The sequence below is a fragment of the Heterodontus francisci genome, chromosome 14 (assembly GCF_036365525.1).
Source record: "Heterodontus francisci isolate sHetFra1 chromosome 14, sHetFra1.hap1, whole genome shotgun sequence".
Classification (NCBI taxonomy): Eukaryota; Metazoa; Chordata; class Chondrichthyes; order Heterodontiformes; family Heterodontidae; genus Heterodontus; species Heterodontus francisci.
In genome coordinates, this window is record NC_090384.1 from 40807681 (window position 1) to 40827443 (window position 19763).

Sequence of the window (19763 nt, forward strand, 5' to 3'; positions counted from 1 at the left end):
ACCAATAATGCATTGGCACCAGCATCTGATCTTTCATTTGTGGACACTCTATCCTATTACAGAAGGAATAACTTTCATAAACTTGGGCTCATGGTGCATTGTTTTAAAGACTAAAAACATCATAGATAAACTTTATTAGGGGTTTTTACTACACACTCCTGGTTCAGTATCTACCGCTCTTTACCACAGAGCACCTCTGACTCTTTGTCTATTGTAGTGGCTTTTTGAACAACCTAACTGATGCAGTTATTACAGTTGCCTTTTCATTCACCATTCACTGGGCTTTTATTATGCTCAGAGCTAAACTACATTTCCCGTAAACAGAGAGACATTCCCCTGTATTTTGAGCACTAATATTACACATTCTGGGCAGTGGAGGGGAGGAGTTTGAGTTGAAAACCCACTGCACTAGATATCCACTCTTTTTTTGCCGATCATCTAAAATTCCAATGGGAGGGCGCCGGTGCTTCTTGATCCTGCTACCTTCTGTGTGGCATAATTGAAGGAGGTAGGATTGATAGCATCAAGTCCCCTGTCAGAAATGCCTCCAGCCCTGCCTATCTGAAAGCCTACAATGAAGTACACCTGCATGATGTAGATATACTTACACACGAGAGCATGGAACACCCAACCCTCTGATTGACTCTCTTATTTGTGGCCCACTGCAGAGCAGATGTCCAGAATGCACCATAAATGGCACAGATGCCATTATATAAATGACACCCGCTTCCCCCTTTATAATAAATGATCCCTGCCCCTGGATTTTGGCACCAATACCAGGTCAGATTGGCAGACACAGCCAGCTTCAAATACTCCAGGCCCATCACTCCCTCCTGATGCCGGTTCTAAATGTCTCAGGTCACCAACCCTTGTCTTGTGACGGCAAAGCACAAAAGTGCTTCTGACATGTCATCCTTTTACCTCAACCAATGATTTCCCCCCCACCCCCCGCCCCCCCGCTGTGGGTGACAGGGCCCTCAACCTTTTCCGACCCATTTCCGCATGTCTGCCCTCACTCCTTTGCTTCCCTCCCAGAACCGCGACAGGGTTCCCCTTGTCCACACTTCCCACCCCGCCAGCCTCCACATCCAAATGATCATTCTCCGCTATTTCCTCCACCTCCAGCATGATGCCACCACCAAACACATCTTCCCTTCTCCTCCCCTGTCAGCATTCGAAGGGATCGTTCCCTCCATGACACCCTGGTCCACTCCTCCATCACCCCCGACACCTTATCTTTTTCTCATGGCACCTTCCCATGCAATCGCAGGAGGTGTAATACCTGCCCTTTTACCTCCTCTCTCCTCACCATCCAAGACCCCAAACACTCCTTCCAAGTGAAGTGGTGATTTACTTGTACTTCCTTCAATTTAGTAACTGTATTCGCTGCTCACAATGCTGTCGCCTCTATATTGGGGAGACCAAATGCAGATTGGGTGACCACTTTGCGAACACCTCCGCTCAGTCCGCAAGCATGACCCCCAGCTTCAAGTCGCTTGCCACTTCAACATCTCCCCGCTGCTCTTATGCCAACATTTCTGTCTTTGGCCTGCTCCATGTTCCAGTGAACATAAACGAAAGCTCGAGGAGTGGCACCTGATCTTTCGATTAGGCACTTTACAGTCTTGCAGACTGAACATTGAGTTCAATAACTTCAGAACATGACTGGCCTTTTAAAAATTTTTATATTTCTTATTTTATTTTATGTTATTTTTAAGCATGTGCCTGTTTTTCATGTAGTCAGTGCTGCTCATTAACACTCTCTTTGGACTAATGCTTTGTCTTTCACCACAGCATTAACACACTCTTTGCCTTTGTCCCAGGACAGCTTTGTTATTTAATCTCTCCTGCGCTCTGCCCTATCACACACCTTCCCTTTTGTTCTCTTCCCCACCAACACCCACATCCTCTTCACTTACTTAAAAGCTAATTCTTTTCTAACCTTTGCCAGTTCTGATGAAAGGTCACAGACGTGAAATATTAACTCTGCTTCTCTTGCCACAGATGCTGCCTGCCCTGCTGAGTATTTCCAGCAATTTCTGTTTTTATATCAATTTAGCTATATTTGTTGTATTCTTACCAATGCCAGGATGTCTCTCACGTAATGATCAGACATTAATGATCAGTGATCAGGCAGTACACAGTACCTGTAGGAGAGGAGTGGAGAATGTCTGGGGTGGAGGGTGGGGTGGAGGGGGTGGTGTTGGTTATTGCCAGTGCTATAAATAAAAGAATAGCAAAAGAATTATGTTCTTTTAATTCTACCAGATATATTTTTCCCTACAAAATTATTAGTCAAACATCAACCTGCATTTGTAAAAGTAAAATTGTCAGCTCAATAACAACTTTAAGTTTCATAATTTACTTGACATGTATTATTACTTCCAAATATCTGTCAATTAGATTTCTACTGGAACTGTCTTGTTCTGAGGCTGGCTGCTCTCACCCACACTCTTCTTTGGTGCTGGCTAAATTCACATTTTACATTTACAGATTAGGGAAAAAGAAGGATATTTAGAACAGGATGCTCAACACTAAGAGTATGTAGAATTCCTCAGAAGTGGAAAATTCTGTCAAAGCCCCCAATCAAAGTATACGATTCTGATTGTGGTGGGACCAACGCACTGTTAATTCATTCCTGTCGCTCCACAGATTGGCTAACATATTATTTAAAACTTTCCAAATTAAAGAAAGGCCCAGCCAAATTGTACCATCTATTAACCCCCGAATGAGGCTCACCAAACCAGGTGTCTTTAAATCAACAAATTAACTCTTTAATTAGAAGAACTAAATTCTTAAACACTATGAAGTTATAAACAACATTTAAAATAGAAAAAATTAGAGTCCTTGCAAATTTACAGTCCAATCTTGCTTGAAGTCCTCACAGTCGTCCGATGCAGGAAAAAAGGTTCTTCCATAATAGAACAGTCCGTAGTCTAACTTCAGCAGTATGTGATTCTTTCCTTCTCCAGCGAATTTCAACAATTAACTTTCAATAGAATCAATCTGACTTTAGAGTTTTTGAGGGGTAAAAGATTGTCACAGTCTAACTTCCCTTTGTTCAATTTAAATTACCAGAGATCTCTGTTTTGGCTTGACTTTTTTTAGAATTTTGAGAGATAATAATTAAACAGACTAAAATCCTCTTCCTTCAGTTTAAATGGTTGAGAGCTCTCAATGCAGCCCAGCCTCTACCAGTCATGGATGAGCTGGACATACAGCCAACAAAATCGGAACTCAGTGATGCCATTGATTCTCTAGCTAGCGGAAAAGCCCCTGGGAAGGACAGCATTACCCCTGAGATAATCAAGAGTGCCAAGCCTGCTATACTCTCAGCACTACATGTACTGCTATGCCTGTGCTGGGACGAGGGAGCAGTACCTCAGGACATGCGCGATGCCAATATCATCGCCCTCTATAAAAACAAAGGTGACCGCGGTGACAGCAACAACTACCGTGGAATCTCCCTGCTCAGCATAGTGGGGAAAGTCTTTGCTCGAATCGCTCTAAACAGGCTCCAGAAGCTGGCCGAGCGCGTCTACCCTGAGGCATAGTGTGGCTTTCGTGCAGAGAGATCGACCGTTGACATGCTGTTCTCCCTTCGTCAGATAAAGGAGAAATGCCGCAAACAACAGATGCCCCTCTACATTGCTTTCATTGATCTCACCAAAGCTTTTGACCTCGTCAGCAGACGTGGTCTCTTCAGACTACTAGAAAAGATTGGATGTCCACCAAAGCTACTAAGTATCATCACCTCATTCCATGACAATATGAAAGGCACAATTCAACATGGTGGCTCCTCATCAGACCTTTTTCCTATCCTGAGTGGCGTGAAACAGGGCTGTGTTCTCGCACCCACACTTTTTGGGATTTTCTTCTCCCTGCTGCTTTCACATGCGTTCAGGTCCTCTGAAGAAGGAATTTTCCTCCACACAAGATCAGGGGGCAGGTTGTTCAACCTTGTCCGTCTAAGAGCGAAGTCCAAAGTACGGAAAGTCCTCATCAGGGAACTCCTCTTTGCTGACGATGCTGCTTTAACATCTCACACTGAAGAGTGCCTGCAGAGTCTCATCGTCAGGTTTGTGGCTGCCTGCAATGAATTTGGCCTAACCATCAGCCTCAAGAAAACGAACATCATGGGGCAGGACGTCAGAAATGCTCCATCCATCAATATTGGCGACCACGCTCTGGAAGTGGTTCAAGAGTTCACCTACCTAGGCTCAACTATCACCAGTAACCTGTCTCTAGATGCAGAAATCAACAAGCGCATGGGAAAGGCTTCCACTGCTATGTCCAGACTGGCCAAGAGAGTGTGGGAAAATGGCGCACTGACACGGAACACAAAAGTCCGAGTGTATCAAGCCTGTGTCTTCAGTACCTTGCTCTATGGCAGCGAGGCCTGGACAACGTATGTCAGCCAAGAGTGACGTCTCAATTAATTCCATCTTCGCTGCCTCCGGAGAATACTTGGCATCAGGTGGCAGGACCGTATCTCCAACACAGAAGTCCTCGAGGCGGCCAACATCCCCAGCTTATACACACTACTGAGTCAGCGGCGCTTGAGATGGCTTGGTCATGTGAGCCGCATGGAAGATGGCAGGATCCCCAAAGACACATTGTACAGCGAGATCGCCACTGGTATCAGACCCACCGGATGACCCATGGATCAAAATGGCAACATTATTTACAACACCCATGCCACCTTCATGCTCATAACTTTTTCATTTTATGTTTTGTCCCACTATGTCCAGTTGAAACCCCGACATTATCAGCTGAAGTGGAGGCAGTGTGCTCAGTATGCTGCCCGTTGCTGTGGATGACCGTGACAGGCAGTCTCTGGAGAAACGGGGATTTAAAGACGTCTGCAAACGTGACATGAAGTCCTGCGACATTGATCACAAGTCGTGGGAGTCAGTTGCCAGCGTTCGCCAGAGCTGGCGGGCAGCCATAAAGGCGGGGCTAAAGTGTGGCGAGTCGAAGAGACTTAGCAATTGGCAGGAAAAAAGACAGAGGCGCAAGGGGAGAGCCTACTGTGTAACAGCCCCGACAAACACATTTTTCTGCAGCACCTTTGGAAGAGCCTGTCACTCTCGAATTGGCCTTTATAGCCACTCCAGGCGCTGCTCCACATACCACTGACCACCTCCAGGCGCTTACCCATTGTCTCGCGAGATAAGGAGGCCAAAGAAGAGCTCTTTCTTCAGGTACCAACACCAACTGTGTCTGTATGTCTCTGTGTCTGTTAGAACAAACTGTCTTCAACTAACAACCAGTTCAAAACTGAACTGTAACAAATGTATCGCATGAGACTCACTCCCAGTGGTTGTATCTATGGTATCTACGGTAAGGAGAATCGCAGTCTCCAAATGGCTGTTTCTAACGGCAACTGAAAATGCACCTTTCTATAACTCCTGAAGCTTGCTGGTTCTTAAAGCAATACCGATCCTCTGCAAACCTTAAAGGCAAACCGCATATTCTCGGAAAAAAAACTACAGGACCATGACAGTATGTAACATTCCTCAGAAGTGGAAAATTAACACAATGCTAGACTATTGCATACAGACTAAAACTGCATGTCCAGATTTATTTACAAATAAAATCATACAGAGAAACAGCAAGGTCAGCAAGCCTCTTTTCAGTCCAGTGTTTGATAAGAGAAGTTAGTATTTTAGGAAAATTAAAACAACTTCTTACTGTCTCTTGGGACACAATGGTCTTTTGAATGAGACAATCATATTTATCTTTCCTTTTTCCACAATTTTCCAAGATAAGAGTCATCTGCTCTTCTTCAGCTTGAATGCAATCACCAAAATTAAAAACTAGCAGCAAGAACTGTAATATTTTTTCACATGCATAAATCCCCTTTGAAGCAGATAAGTTTCCAAGAGAGTAACAGTTTTTACAGCTTGAAAGACAACTTGGTAATGCACATGAACAGGCTGAGCTTCACACCTGATATCAATGGGAAACTACAGTTCTGTCTGTGCAAGCATTTCTTTTTGGAAATGTGACTGCCTACCAAGAGCAAGGATATGGTTGTGTAAAATTTGGTGGGCAAGCTTACAATGAAGTGGAGCACACACCAGTGTGTTGTGCTGCATTAAAGAACATAGAGTGTGCCGGACCACGCACTTTCCTCCGAGGAAATGTGCCATGTATCAAGTATACGGGACACTATTTTGTAACAACTTTGCTATCTTCCTTTTTCCTGGGGTGCTTCGGTGTCGATAGATTTTGCCTGGCACACACTGGCACTGCAGTGGGGAAACTGCTGACACTTGGAGGTCTCGGGATCTGGTGGTTTGTGGATCTAATACTACTCATCACAGGAGGCCTGATGCCCAGTGATGGCAGTAACTGGTGCACTTATTACTGAAGATGCAGTCCAACTGAATTCCATGAAGTCATTTTTGGGTTTGGTGGAAGGGAAAGGACAAAGCAGATCAGGAGCCTGTTTATGCTTTGCTGTGGACATATTTACAGTTTGTTTGGACACATATCTGAATCCTATCACAGACATTTTTTTCATCCCTCACATGTTTTATCTATCCCTATGGGTATATGTAAGATTATAATAAGTCTCATTAGTAGGCTGGAATAGCTTGTGTATCATTTTTATGCTGTAAATATAAATTCTGCAATCATGTTAAAAAAAAAAATTAACATTTCAAACATGCCATTCCAGCTGCCAGAGTAACTTCATTCTAATTTGAATTCCAAATTGGCATTGCTCCATCACTAGCAGGCTAAGCATTTCTTGTCTTCTATTTTGAAACTTAGTGAAAAGAGAGTAGCCTTTACTTTGAACCTTAAACAAGAAAACCCATATGAAATGAAGGTACTAGCCTGGAATTTCCTCAGAGCTGCTCAAGTTCTACCACAATAATTTCGCCAGAAGTTCAGTGGAAATTCCCATTTATGGTGCACTTCTGGTGAACTTGTAACAGTGGAGTGCGGCCAGCTCTGAAGAGAATCTGGGCCAAAAGTTCCTATTTGTCACCATGCATTCAAATGATCTCAAGCAACCAAAGTCAGTCTCGTCACCCATGGAGTGAAAGCTTTTTTATCTTTCACCACACCAAATTCTGACTCCATCTACACCTTTACAAAACATACATAACATCATTGTTACATGCAAAAAGAAAATTAAAGAATCTTCTTCACACATTAAGGGGCTAAACTGGATAGCCTCTGAAATCAAGTGCAGAGACCATATTGCGTGATTAACCTGCACCCGTTGTGTTCCAACTTCATGCTGCCTGCTCATTATAGTGATTGCTGCTTGCAGCCAATGCTTAATCGTACTGTTTATTGGCTGCATGCATCACTGGAGCCCAAAATCATAATTTCCGAACAGCATTTAAAGTTAACCTGCACTGCTTAAAACTAGCATGCACCTCTTAAAAGGGAGGTCCATTGTGGCTAGAACAAGTGCCAGGAGTTGTGCAGGAAGCAAATCGGTCCTGTGAAACAGTACAAAATGGAACAACATAAGAGAGTGGTCTCCGAGGTTTTCAAATATTACACTGGAGGAGGTCTTAGTGGAGGAAGTGGAAAGGAGAAGCGATCTCATATATCCACAGCGGGGAAGGAGGCCATTCAGATGCATGGTCAGAAGTCAATGGGAATAGATAACCATGGAGGTCGAAGCCGGGAGTCCAGCCACAAGAATTTCAGTAACCTCATGTGAGTGGGCAAGGTCAGTGAATTCATCTTCAAAAGCCATATTCGATCAACTACATTACTAACCTCAGGCGCTGCTCAATGCACCCTGCCCCGATCACTCACCTACCAACAATCTCGATCAATTAGGACTCATACCTCACATCCATATGCTTCATCTCACCTTCATAGACATAGCACTGCTGAAAGCCTCATATCCAGATCTCACACCTTGCACATCCTGCCAGCTATTCAATCATGATAGCCATATCACCCAAATAGATTGCACCATACTCATTAAAGCCTGGCTACCCGACCCGAACTCGACTAGACCCAACTACATGTGTCAGGTTCGGGTCGGGTCGGGTTGAAGTTCCGAGTCCAGCATTCGGGCTCGAGTCGGGTCAGGTTGGACACTGCTTTGAATAGAGAGCCTCAGTGAACCTCGCTCATGCAACAGTGGAAGGAAAACTGCAAGATGTTGTAAATACCTTCAGCTTAGCCTGGAAGGAGCCTCCGCATAAACATTAATTGCCATGGTCACCTTCACAGCCACTGAAATTGTGGTCCTTGCCCTGCTCTGAGGTTGCAGTTGGGACTGCAGCAGGTGGCAGATTTCAATGAGGATGTCCTGACTGAAGCGCAGACGTTTCACACATTTTTCCTTGCTGCGGTTCAGATGGGAGAATTGTTCCCTGAACACGATGGGTAAATATGACCTCCTGCTGAGAGCTCTTCTCCGTCTTTTTGCAGCTTCTCCAGCTCTGTGGTACCTCTGCTCATTTTCCTAGTCATGCTCGATTCCAAGGTGAATGACTACTAGTGCAGCAAAGTCTGGGAGCAACCGTTTGTGCAGATGCCTTGAAGTCAGCAGCATTCCCTGTAGATTTTGCAACTTGAAACAACTATACAAAGCACCAGACACTTGTAGAATTGTAAAAACAAACAGAAGAAATCAACCAGCAACTAACCTGTAAGTAGTTAATGATGTCTTTAAATAGCACTTGTGGAGGATCCTTCCTCCTGCTTAATACACGTTGAGCTGTGCAAGGTTAAGAGAGGGTGTTCTGATGAAGGGTCACTGACCTGAAACATTAACTCTGCTTCTCTCTCCACGGATGCTGCCAGACCTGCTGAGTATTTCCAGCATTTCCTGTTTTTATTTCAGGTTTCCAGCATCCGCAGTATTTTGCTTTTATTATTTATATAAGAGAGGGTGCTGGCTGGAGTGCTGAGCTCCAAAATGAAATTGCTGGCATCACATCAGCATTACATGCTGATTCACGTCATGTTCTGCCTGCTCTTCATATGTTGGCAGATATTAGCTGCACGTGCCCTAAGCCCCTTACCAAGGTTGCGTCCAGCGCGTTTCACTGCCTCAGTGTGCGCAGGCGCATCAGATGCCATTTTGATCCCCACATGGCACCCACAGCACCCAAACAAGTGCTACTGAGCCCTAAGAATGTAAAAAACCTCAGTCACCACTCCAGCTGTTGTATCAGAGGTCAACACGACCCTATAAACTCCTGAATATTCTGAGGCTTGATAAGTGTTGCCTATTAAGCTTGACATTCAATCATTTTGGTTGTACAAGGTGTTTTGATGTAGATCACTCTTAAAATTAATTGGAAAGGTCTGGGATCTATCTCCCTCTGTGATTGTAAACTTTGTTCAATTTTGGTGGTCCTGCACATATTATCTCTCAATTCATTTTTTTTTACTTTATTCTAATGCGACATAAGGTTATCCTGGTACTTTACCAAAACGTGCTGCACCATCAACTCTGTCTGTTATCTGCCACCTTCATAAACACTTCATGGGAGTCGAGGTGCATGTCTGACTGGCACACAAAGCAATAACTTACTACTGTGCTCCCACAGCTGCAAGTAGAGTCATGGTATGATTCCAAACTCTCATTCCTGTCTAAGTAGAGACAGAAAAGCCAAATAAAATACAGGATTAAACATCATTCAGAGTACCATAGGTTTGAAACATCTGGCTTGACTGAAGCTGGGTTTCAAGTGCTGCTCAATAATTTAAGCCTTTGGCACCTTCCTCTGAGAGCTGTTCAATACAAGAGGCCCAGAGGTCTTGCAACAGTACTTTATTTTAAATTTGGTTTGCACTTGAACTGAAATGAAAATGCTATTATATTGTCAGAAACAGTTTTCACCATTTGTAGCCACATCAGTCTGAGCTGGCATTCTAGCAGAGAGGCCCAGCAGTCGGCTGTCGTTTTTTTTACTTTGGCCCAAATAGGCCACCACTTGGGGGGGGGCCTGAACCATTTTGCAGGCAGCAAATGAGCACTCCACTGTAGTACATCCATTTAGAAAGGTTGAAAATCAGCCGGTATCTACAAGCAGATGATCAGCAGGTCAGACATAATGAGAGTAGGTGGGTTGTGGAGGAGAGAGAATAGGATTTCAGGATGGACCTACTTGAACAATATGGAGCTGGAAATGGGTAGCATTGGTGATTAGGCATATTTGGGGTTTGAAGCTCAGCTGAGGGTATAGAGTGTGATGAGGTTGCAAAAGCTTTGGTTCAGCCTAGACGAGCAGCCAGAAAGGAAGTTAGGATCAGTGACTGAGGTACAAAGTTTCTGAATAGGAGCTGATGAGGAGAGCTTCAGTGTCTCCTACACTGAGCTGAAGAAAACTCTTGCTTATCCAGTAGCTGACGTCAGACAGACATACTGACAGTTGTTGAAGGTGAATTCAGAGAGTTAATGTTTGCAATCATCAGTTTATACATGATCTCAATGTTTGCAATGGCCTCGCCTAGTTACTCATATAATAATATCTCTAATAAAAGCAAAACAATGCTGAAAATGGACAGCATGTCAACCAGAATCTGAACAGAATGATAATGTAATATTCTGGCAACTCTTCATCACAATTATATGCAAAACATTCACTATTCACTCCTTCAGATACTGACTGCCCAGCTGCAATTGGCAGCTTTCATTTCAGATTTCAAGAACTCCTGATATTCTTTTTACTAATACCAGAAATCTGAAGACCTCTAACAAGCTGAGTTGGAGAGTCTAATCAGTAAGGGCACTGTCTGAGTCTTTTTTCCACATTACCAAGAGATTCAGGGTCAACTCTTTCCGAGATTGCATGGAACTGAAGGATTGCAAGGTTGTTATTTACAATTGTGCCTCTGAAGATCTTAGCATCACTTCCTGTGATTACAAATGGAGTTTCACCAGTCTCTGTCTTGCCAGATTGGAGCTGCGCCTAATTGCAGCTTTTCTGGCTTTGAGATTATCAAGTCCAAGAGTGTGGAGAAAGGATTTTGCTACAACAATTGCTGCATCAATTTGGCCTTGAGAGTAATTTCAATGCACCCACATTCAAGCAATGTACAATGATGTCAAGGCTAATGTTGTGATGGTTTATTGGTCATTTTATGAAAGTGAACATTGTGACACCATGCTGTGCTTTGTAAAGTAGAAAATAGGAGGAGTAGCCACATACCTACACACCTCCGTCCATCGAAAAGTAGCTCATAGCCAAGGGGGCATACGCACTTGAAACTGCCCATAGTATTAATGCACTTGTGCTCACAGTGTGTGTGTCCATGTATTTCACACTCATCTACATCTAAAATCACAAGAGAGAAGCACAGTAAATGTCACAGCTTTCAGAAATGTAACCATCAATATTTACTACACTAAAAATCAGCATTTACTACATATTGTCAGCATTTACCACTCTAACTAATAACGCCCACTACCCTAAGGATCAGTACTCAGTACACTAACCATCAGCTCTTGCTACACTAATCGCCAGCACTTAATACACCAGTCATTAGCATTTAGTGGAAAAACTACTAACATTTACTGCACATATCAATTCTTCGTAAACGCTAATTATCATTTACTGTGCTAACCACTAACAATTACTACAAAAATTATTAGCACTTACAAAACAATCATTAGCATTTACAGTATTAATCCATACAGATCTTCACCAAACATTAACACTAATCAACGCCCACTAGACAAATTAGCAGCGCTTATTTCAATAATCATTCACACCCGTTAACATAGCACCTTCCATGATCTCAGGACATCCCTTTACAGTAAAAGAAGTATTTTTGAAGTGTATTCACTGATTAATGTAGGAAAGACAGCAGCCAATTTGTGTACAGCAAGGTCTACACTATACTAATTATTAACACACTAATGATTAACACAACGTTGAGTTTTAGTTTAGTTTAGAGATACAGCACTGAAACAGGCCCTTCGGCCCACCGAGTCTGTGCCGACCATCAAACACCCATTTATACTAATCCTACACTAATTCCGACCACATCCCCACCTGTCCCTATATTTCCCTACCACCTACCTATACTAGGGGCAATTTATAATGGCCAATTTACCTATCAACCTGCAAGTCTTTGGCATGTGGGACGAAACCGGAGCACCCGGAGGAAACCCACGCAGACACAGGGAGAACTTGCAAACTCCACACAGGCAGTACCCAGAATTGAACCCGGGTCGCTGGAACTGTGAGGCTGCGGTGCTAACCACTGCGCCACTGTGCCGCCATTTAATATTTACAAGACTAACATTATAAGAACATCAGAATTAGGAACTGGAGTAGGCCATTGAGCCTTCGAGCCTGCGTCGCCATTCAAAGAGATTATGATTGATCTTCCACCTCAACTCCACCTTCCTGCACCATCCCCATAGTCCTTAATTACCTTTCTACCCAAAAATGTATTGCCCTCTATCTTGAATATACTGAATGACTGAGTACCCACAAATCGCCACGGTAGAATATTCCAAAGATTCACAACCACTTGAGTGAAGAAATTTCTCCTTATCTATGTCCTAAATGGCTGACTCTTTCTTCTGAGACTGTGATCCTGTGTTCTTGATTCCCCAGCTACAGGAAACATTTTCTTAGCATCTACCCTGTCACACAGTGGCGCAGTGGTTAGCACCGCAGCCTCACAGCTCCAGCGACCCGGGTTCAATTCTGGGTACTGCCTGTGTGGAGTTTGCAAGTTCTCCCTGTGTCTGCGTGGGTTTTCTCTGGGTTCTCCGGTTTCCTCCCACAGCCAAAAGACTTGCAGGTTGGTAGGTAAATTGGCCATTATAAATTGCCCCTAGTATAGGTAGGTGGTAGGGAAATATAGGGACAGGTGGGGATGTGGTAGGAATATGGGATTAGTGTAGGATTAGTATAAAATGGGTGGTTGATGGTCGGCACAGACTCGGTGGGCCGAAGGGCCTGTTTCAGTGCTGCATCTCTAAATAAAAAAATAAATAAATATGAACATATGAATTAGGAGAAGGAGTAGGCCCCTCGAGCCTGCTCCACCATTCAATAAGATCATGGCTGATCTGATTGTAACCTCAACTCCATATTCCCCCAATAACCTTTCACCCCTCTTGCTTATCAAGAATCTATCTATCTCTGCCTTAAAACTATTCAAAGGCTCTGCTTCCACCACCTTTTGAGGAAGATAGTTCCAAAGACTCACGACCCTCTGAGAGAAAAAAATTCTCCTCATCTATGACTTTAATGGGCAACCCCTTATTTTTAAATGCTGAGCCCTAGTTCTACATCCACCCTTTTTTTATACTTTTCAGTTAGATCATCTCATTCTTCCAAACTCAAGGGAATATAGCCCTAGTCGACTCAATCTCTCTTTATAGGACAATCCCCTCATCCCAGGAACCAGTCTAGTGAACCTTTGTTTTACTTCCTCTAGGGCATGTTTATCCTCCCTTAGGTAGGGAGACCAAAACTGCACATAGTACTCCAGATGTGGGCTCACCAATGCCCTGTAAATTGGAGTAAGACTTCTTTACTTTTATACTCCAACCTCTTTGCAACAAAAGCAAACATGCTATTTGTCTTTTTGCCTTCCTAATTGCTTGCTGTACCTGCATTTTAACTTTCTGTGATTCATATTCAAGGACGCCCAGGGCCCTCTGAATGCAAACACTTCCCAGTCTCTCACCATTCAAAATATATTCTGTTTTTGTATTTGTCCTACCAAAATGAATAACTTCACCCTTTGCCACACTGGCTGGAACATCACGCAACCCCACCCATTCCCCTCCCCCCCACCACCATCTGGAGCGGACTGGAGGGGAATAAAATCAGGTGGGATGGTGGGAAGTGCTGTGCCTGTCACCTACCCACCTCCACTGGTATTTTACCAGTGGCAGGGGTCGTGGTGAGAGGTCCACCCACCTTTAGGGCAATTGAAGCCCTTGTGGCCACTTAAGGGCCTCTTCCCGCCGCTGCTGGCATTTTAGCAGCAGCAGATCAGCACATCAGCACCTGGGGAGGCCGCCCAGTAAAACCTGCGAGAATGCATGTCGTCTGGTCCAGGGGATTTGTCGTCACTCAGACCCAATAATTTCTCCAGGACTATTTATTTACTTATACTGATTTCTTTAAGTTTCTTCAACATTCAGCTCTTACTACACTAAAATAATTATCTGCATGTAACATGGTAACAATTAATATCTACTATGATATCATTTGCCCCATTCTAGGAGCACATAATCTAACCTGGCACTGCACTGTAGGAGTGGGTGAGTGCTACATTGTCAGAGATGTTGTCTATCAATGAGACATTAAACTAAGGACTCACTTTCCCCTTTCATCTTGGCATAAAATGTTATATGGCACAGTTTGAAGAAAAGCTGGGTCAGCAGGTGTCCTGGCTATAATTTCACCCTCAACATTCACCGACAATTGGCTGCCATGTTTGCTTACATAACCACAGTGACTACACTTCAGAAACTCTTTAGGTGTGACTTACTTTGAGATGTTCTCTCAACATGATAAGGCACAATGTAACAATTTATTGACAGATAATACACTAATCATTAACACTTAGAATATTAATCATTGACATTTACTACACTAATAGTTAACACTTAATACACTAATATTTACAATATTACATTAACATTAAGTTAAATATTAGCACTTACTACATTTATAGTTATCATTTCTCACACAATTATCAGATAGTACACTAACATTCAGCACTTGGCAACCCAAACATCAGCATTTACCACATGAATACTTAGCATGAGCCAGACAGGCAATGACATTTGTTACACTAACCAGTGGGCAGTTTTCTCAGCTACAATTATTGCTGAGAGATTTGAGTGAGCATATTGCACAGCATTTACTGTTAATGAATCTTCCCATCATAGAGGGTGACATTTATCCACTGAATAGAACATTACTCGATGTTATCCTGATAATATGGATCTGAATGGCTATTACCACAATCTGTAACAGGATTGTAGGCTGGAGAATAGTTCTCAGTAGAAATGATTTGGCAGTAAAAATTTCATTTATCAATTCACTTGCGATTCACAGCAGTAAAGACACCACTGGCAAAGACAAATTCTAAACTGGAATCAATAGACTTCTCCCAGACTGAGGGACTGGGTAAAATATTATTGACTCAGCTGAATGGTGCTACTTCTCCTTCACAGGAAGCAGAACACAATATTTTTCCTCCCTTTTTAAACCACTTTTGGGAGTGACATAGCGCAGCACAAAGCAATAAAGTATCAATCACTGTTTCACACAAGGTTCGGAAATGAAGAATTCATCCAAACACCACCCCCATAATCCACCTCATTGTGGGGAGGGGGTAAATCTCTCTGACTCTTGTGCAACCTATTAAGGAGAGACTGGGCAATAAGTATATCCCTGGACTCTATCAATATCAATTTGACACTAGTCACTATGAAGAATGCAAGGATAGTCTGGAAAGGTTCAACTGCGGACTGGACTTGTTCAGCTTTGGGAAAGTACTTCATAGCTGCAATTTTAAGCTAACCCAGCTGGCATGGAATGGAGAAGGTGCAGGTCGGATTCCTATTCTACAACCTGCCTGATTTTATGCTCTATTTAAGTAAAAAATGAACAAAATCTACTTGAGGTTTGTAATCAACACAATCTGTCATACTTAAAAAGTCTTTTGTTTTATCCTTCCCTGCCTGGATGGAACTTTCAACTTCAGCAGGATATATACTGGGTTGTCGTGAATCAGCCTCCTGTTATATACCTACCCAATTTGCCTTCCCATTTATGTCAACAGAAAGAAAAACGGGGCAGAGTACAATGGGGGCGGATACACTACGCCCATTATGAAGTTGAAAGTTCCACCCTTTCTCTGTAACAGTAATACAGCCTCTCTTTTAAAACTTATTCAATATAAATTGCCTGATTAAAGCTTTTGAAACCAATCCTCCAGCATTTAAATCAAATAATTTAGAATTTTTAATTTTGAAAAACAACCCAACTGATATGGTAACTGGAAGATGAAAAGAAGCACTGACAGCTGGGATGGCTAAATGTGACTGATGCGCCCTGGGAAGCTGTGCATGCTTCATATACTCAGATTCCAAAATCTGCCTTCAGCTAACAGTAACAGATTTGAGCAAAGATATCACACAAAAGTCAAGATCTTTGGAAAATGTTGAGGCCATTAAGGAAATAATTTTAGTGAAGTTAATAATGGCAATATAAAAGATAACCCAGTGGCTAATTATGTTATTGTAACATGTTATTTTTATGTTTTTAATTTGTTTAAAACTTTAATTTTGGACATTCAAAATTGCAATTGCTGAGAAAAGCAGCAGGCGAAATTTTTTAAAAAACATTTTGTATGATTTCAAAGTTCATTTTTTGAGAGGATGTTAGTAGGCAATCCTGACTGGTCAATCAGGATTGATTATTTTTATAAGTCCTTATGATTTATAACTGCTTTCCTTGCTTTTAATCTGTATGTTCCTATATTTTCAATTTTGAATTGTTGCTCTTTAATTTTGGCACAACTAAGACAGTGTGATGGCAAATGTGTGACAGACAGGAAGTGAGTGCTAGACACAATATTATGAATATAGATTTATTTTTATTGAGCTGTGCGCCTCACCAGGAATTGGACTGTGATGACTCTCTTCACTAATAAGTCCCATCTTGTAACATACCTACACAGGAAAGACTGTCAGCAGCCAGTGAATATCCATTGTCACAGGAACAAAAGAAGCTCCCTGCTGTGTTAACACATGTTTGATGGCAGGTCCTCTGACTGCGATCTGAGCATTCATCCCAATCTGGAAAGGACACAAAAAAGCAACCTCATATCAAGCATTGCTTTTAAAGTTTTTGTTAATTAAAGAGGATATCACAAAATAAAACCTGTAGTCATCCCCTTCAACCCCAATTGTGTGTATTTGTGTGTGTCGGGGAGGGGAGGGGGTGCAGGGGGAAATGGGGAGGGGGATTATATTACATATTCAGGAACGTTTAAATGGGGTGGCTGTATCAACAAACAACAGCATGGAATTAAATTTAACATTATTAGAGTCATTAAAAATAAGGTCAACTTTATGAAAGTTTCTCGACTCCTGTGAAGTTCATGCAGCCTCCAATAAAGCACAGAAATTAAACAGGTTCTTACATTTAAATTTTGATGGGTTATTTCTTTTATAATCTCAGTTAAACAACTATTCTGGGCTTCCCTGCCGACTCGTGTTTAGGCACTGTGTAGATGAGCCATACAACAGGGATTTCCCAATTTTGATTCTTGCTCAGGCAGCAGAGATGTGAAAAAGAAAGTCTTGCATCTTTCATGACCTTGGGCTGTCCCAAAGCACTTTACAGCCAATGAAGTACTTTTGAAGCGTAGTCACTGTTGCAATGTAGGGAACCCAGAAATTAATTTGCACACAGCAAGCTCCCACAAACAGCTATGTAATAAATGCCTCGATCATCTGTTTTTTAGTGATGTTGATTGAGGAATAAGTATTGTCCAGGAGACAGAGGAAAACGCTCCTGCTGTTCAAATCGTGCTGTGGAACCTTGTCCATTCACTTGAGAAGGCAGAAGGGACCTCGGTTTAACATCTCATCTGAAAGATGGCGCTACCAACAGTATTGCTCTGAAGTGATAGCCGAGCTTATGAACTCAAGTCTCTGGAGTGGGGCTTGAAGCCATAATCTCCTGACTCAGAGGTAACAAGTAGATCAAGAGTTAAAATGGAAAGATGTTGCCAGAACACTGCATCATGTAAGTACTGCACTCAACAAATGTTTGAGACAGAAAATAGCATCAAGTACGTTGGCACTGCCAGTTCTGATAAAAAGTCATTGACCTGAAATGTTAACTCTGTTTCTCTCTCCACAGATGCTGCCAAACCTGCTGAGTATTTCCAGCACTTTCTGTTTTTACCTTGGCACTGCCCTTTGACCTTCTTAAAACCTTCCACACAGACACATATATACCTACATATGAACTAGGAGCAGGAGTAGGCCATTCAGCCCCTAGAGCCTGCTCCGTGATTCTATAAGATCATGGATGATCTGTTTGTGGGCTCATCTCCACTTTCCTGCCTACCGCTGATACCCCTTGACTCCCTTGTTTGTCACGAATCTGTCTACCACTGCCTTAAAAACATTCAATGACCCTACCTCAACTGCTCTCTGGGGAAGAGAGTTCCACAGATTCACGACCCTCTGAGAGAAAAAAATTCTCCTCAATCCTGTCTTAAATGGGAGACCTCTTATTTTTAAACTGTGCCCCCTAGTTTTAGTCTCTCGCACAAGGTGAAACATCCTTTCAACATCCACCCTTCAAGTGCCCTCAGGATCTTATATGTTTCAATAAGATTTATTATATAATCAGCGATTACTCCTACTGTTTTTGTCCTAATCTAGATTTGTAATAGCTTTGGTTTCCATCTTGATCTCAAGAAGCATCTTATTGTGAATCCAGGTATCCAGTACTATCCTAATGTGAATCTCAATTTCTGATAGTATCTTAGTTTGAATTGTTACTTTGACAGTTTGGATCAAATTTTCTAGAGGTATTTTACTCTGCATTTAGATTTCCAGAAGGATCTTGATTTGAACTTCCATCTCCGAAACGAACCTAGTGTAAAAGTAGATTTCCTTAATGCATCTAAAGGCATGTTACTGTGGGCTGAATTTTTCCAGCTTTGCGGGGCACACGCGCGAGGTTTACTCCACGAAGCCGCTGAGATATTTAGAGCAGTGGCTCATTTAAATGTACGGGGCGGGGCGGACCGACCCCTCCCCCGTCCCCCACCCCGATAACGTGGAGGTGGCAGGCGCTCTGTCCCCGGCAACGGCTTCTGGTGCCATTTTTAAAGGGCTTCAAGTCCTTCAGCTTCATTTAAATCTTTAAAGTTGTATACATTTTTAAATTAAAGTAAGAACTTCACTGAAAGATTCAAGCCCTTCTCCCACCGCCCCACCCATGGATAAACAATTTATTAATTGCCCTCTCTCCCTCAAAAAAATTTATCTCACGATCCCAACCTTCCTCCCGCAAAGTTTATTACCTTTCACCTTCAACCCCTTCCCACCATCATCTCCACCAATCGCAACTGATTTCCCTGCTCCCCCCCCTCCCCCACCCTGAAAACGTACCTACTCCCCCCTCCCAAACAGTGTGTCGCCTCGGAACTCCGAACGGAGAGCTGAAGGCCCGGGACTCCCGGCAACCAGCTGGAATATGGCAGCAGGACAGCCGTGGGAGCAGGTAGGTAATTAATTCACTAATTTAAATAATTAAATCCTGCTCCTGTCGCTGAGGGGCGGGGGGTGGGATTGCCATGAGGCCTCTCTGCTATCGGTAATATGGGGCGGGGACATCCCGGCGTCGAGGCCGGCGACGGGCTTCTCCCGGAGGTATTTTCCAGGCCCCTTTGCCAGGATCCCCGATGTCGGCTGCCTGGTAAAATTCGCTCCTGTCTCTGGAATGCAACTACTGTCTTTACCTGAATAGAGGTTTTTAACGGCATGTTAGTCCTATCCTAGATTTCGAACACCATCTTAATCACAATCTAGATATCTACAGGTACCTCCATCTGAGTATAGGTTTTGGTAGTATTCTACTCTTCATTTAGCCTCTATCAGTATGAATCTAGATTTCTAGCAGTTTTACAGTATGAATCTAGATTGCTAGCCATGTCCACTGTTGCAAATATGGATCATTTGCTGCTGTTTATTTTTGCTGCTGTTATTTTATTTATTTTATTTTATTTAGAGATACAGCACTGAAACAGGCCCTTTG

At 42.8% G+C, this 19763-nt stretch overlaps 1 protein-coding gene and 1 pseudogene across 2 annotated transcripts in view; one reads left to right on the forward strand and one right to left on the reverse strand.

Annotated features, from left to right (window-relative positions):
• Positions 1–19763, reverse strand: part of LOC137377283 (kielin/chordin-like protein) — a 455612-nt gene that overhangs the window by 161634 nt on the left and 274215 nt on the right. For both annotated transcript variants that reach the window (XM_068046829.1, XM_068046830.1), the window contains exons 10-11: positions 16655–16780; positions 11148–11273 (exon numbers count right to left, since the gene is read on the reverse strand). In XM_068046829.1, the coding sequence (XP_067902930.1) occupies positions 11148–11273; positions 16655–16780 (252 nt within the window). The remainder of the gene's footprint in view (positions 1–11147; positions 11274–16654; positions 16781–19763) is intronic.
• LOC137377235 (TM2 domain-containing protein 2 pseudogene) lies at positions 5500–6652 on the forward strand (annotated as a pseudogene).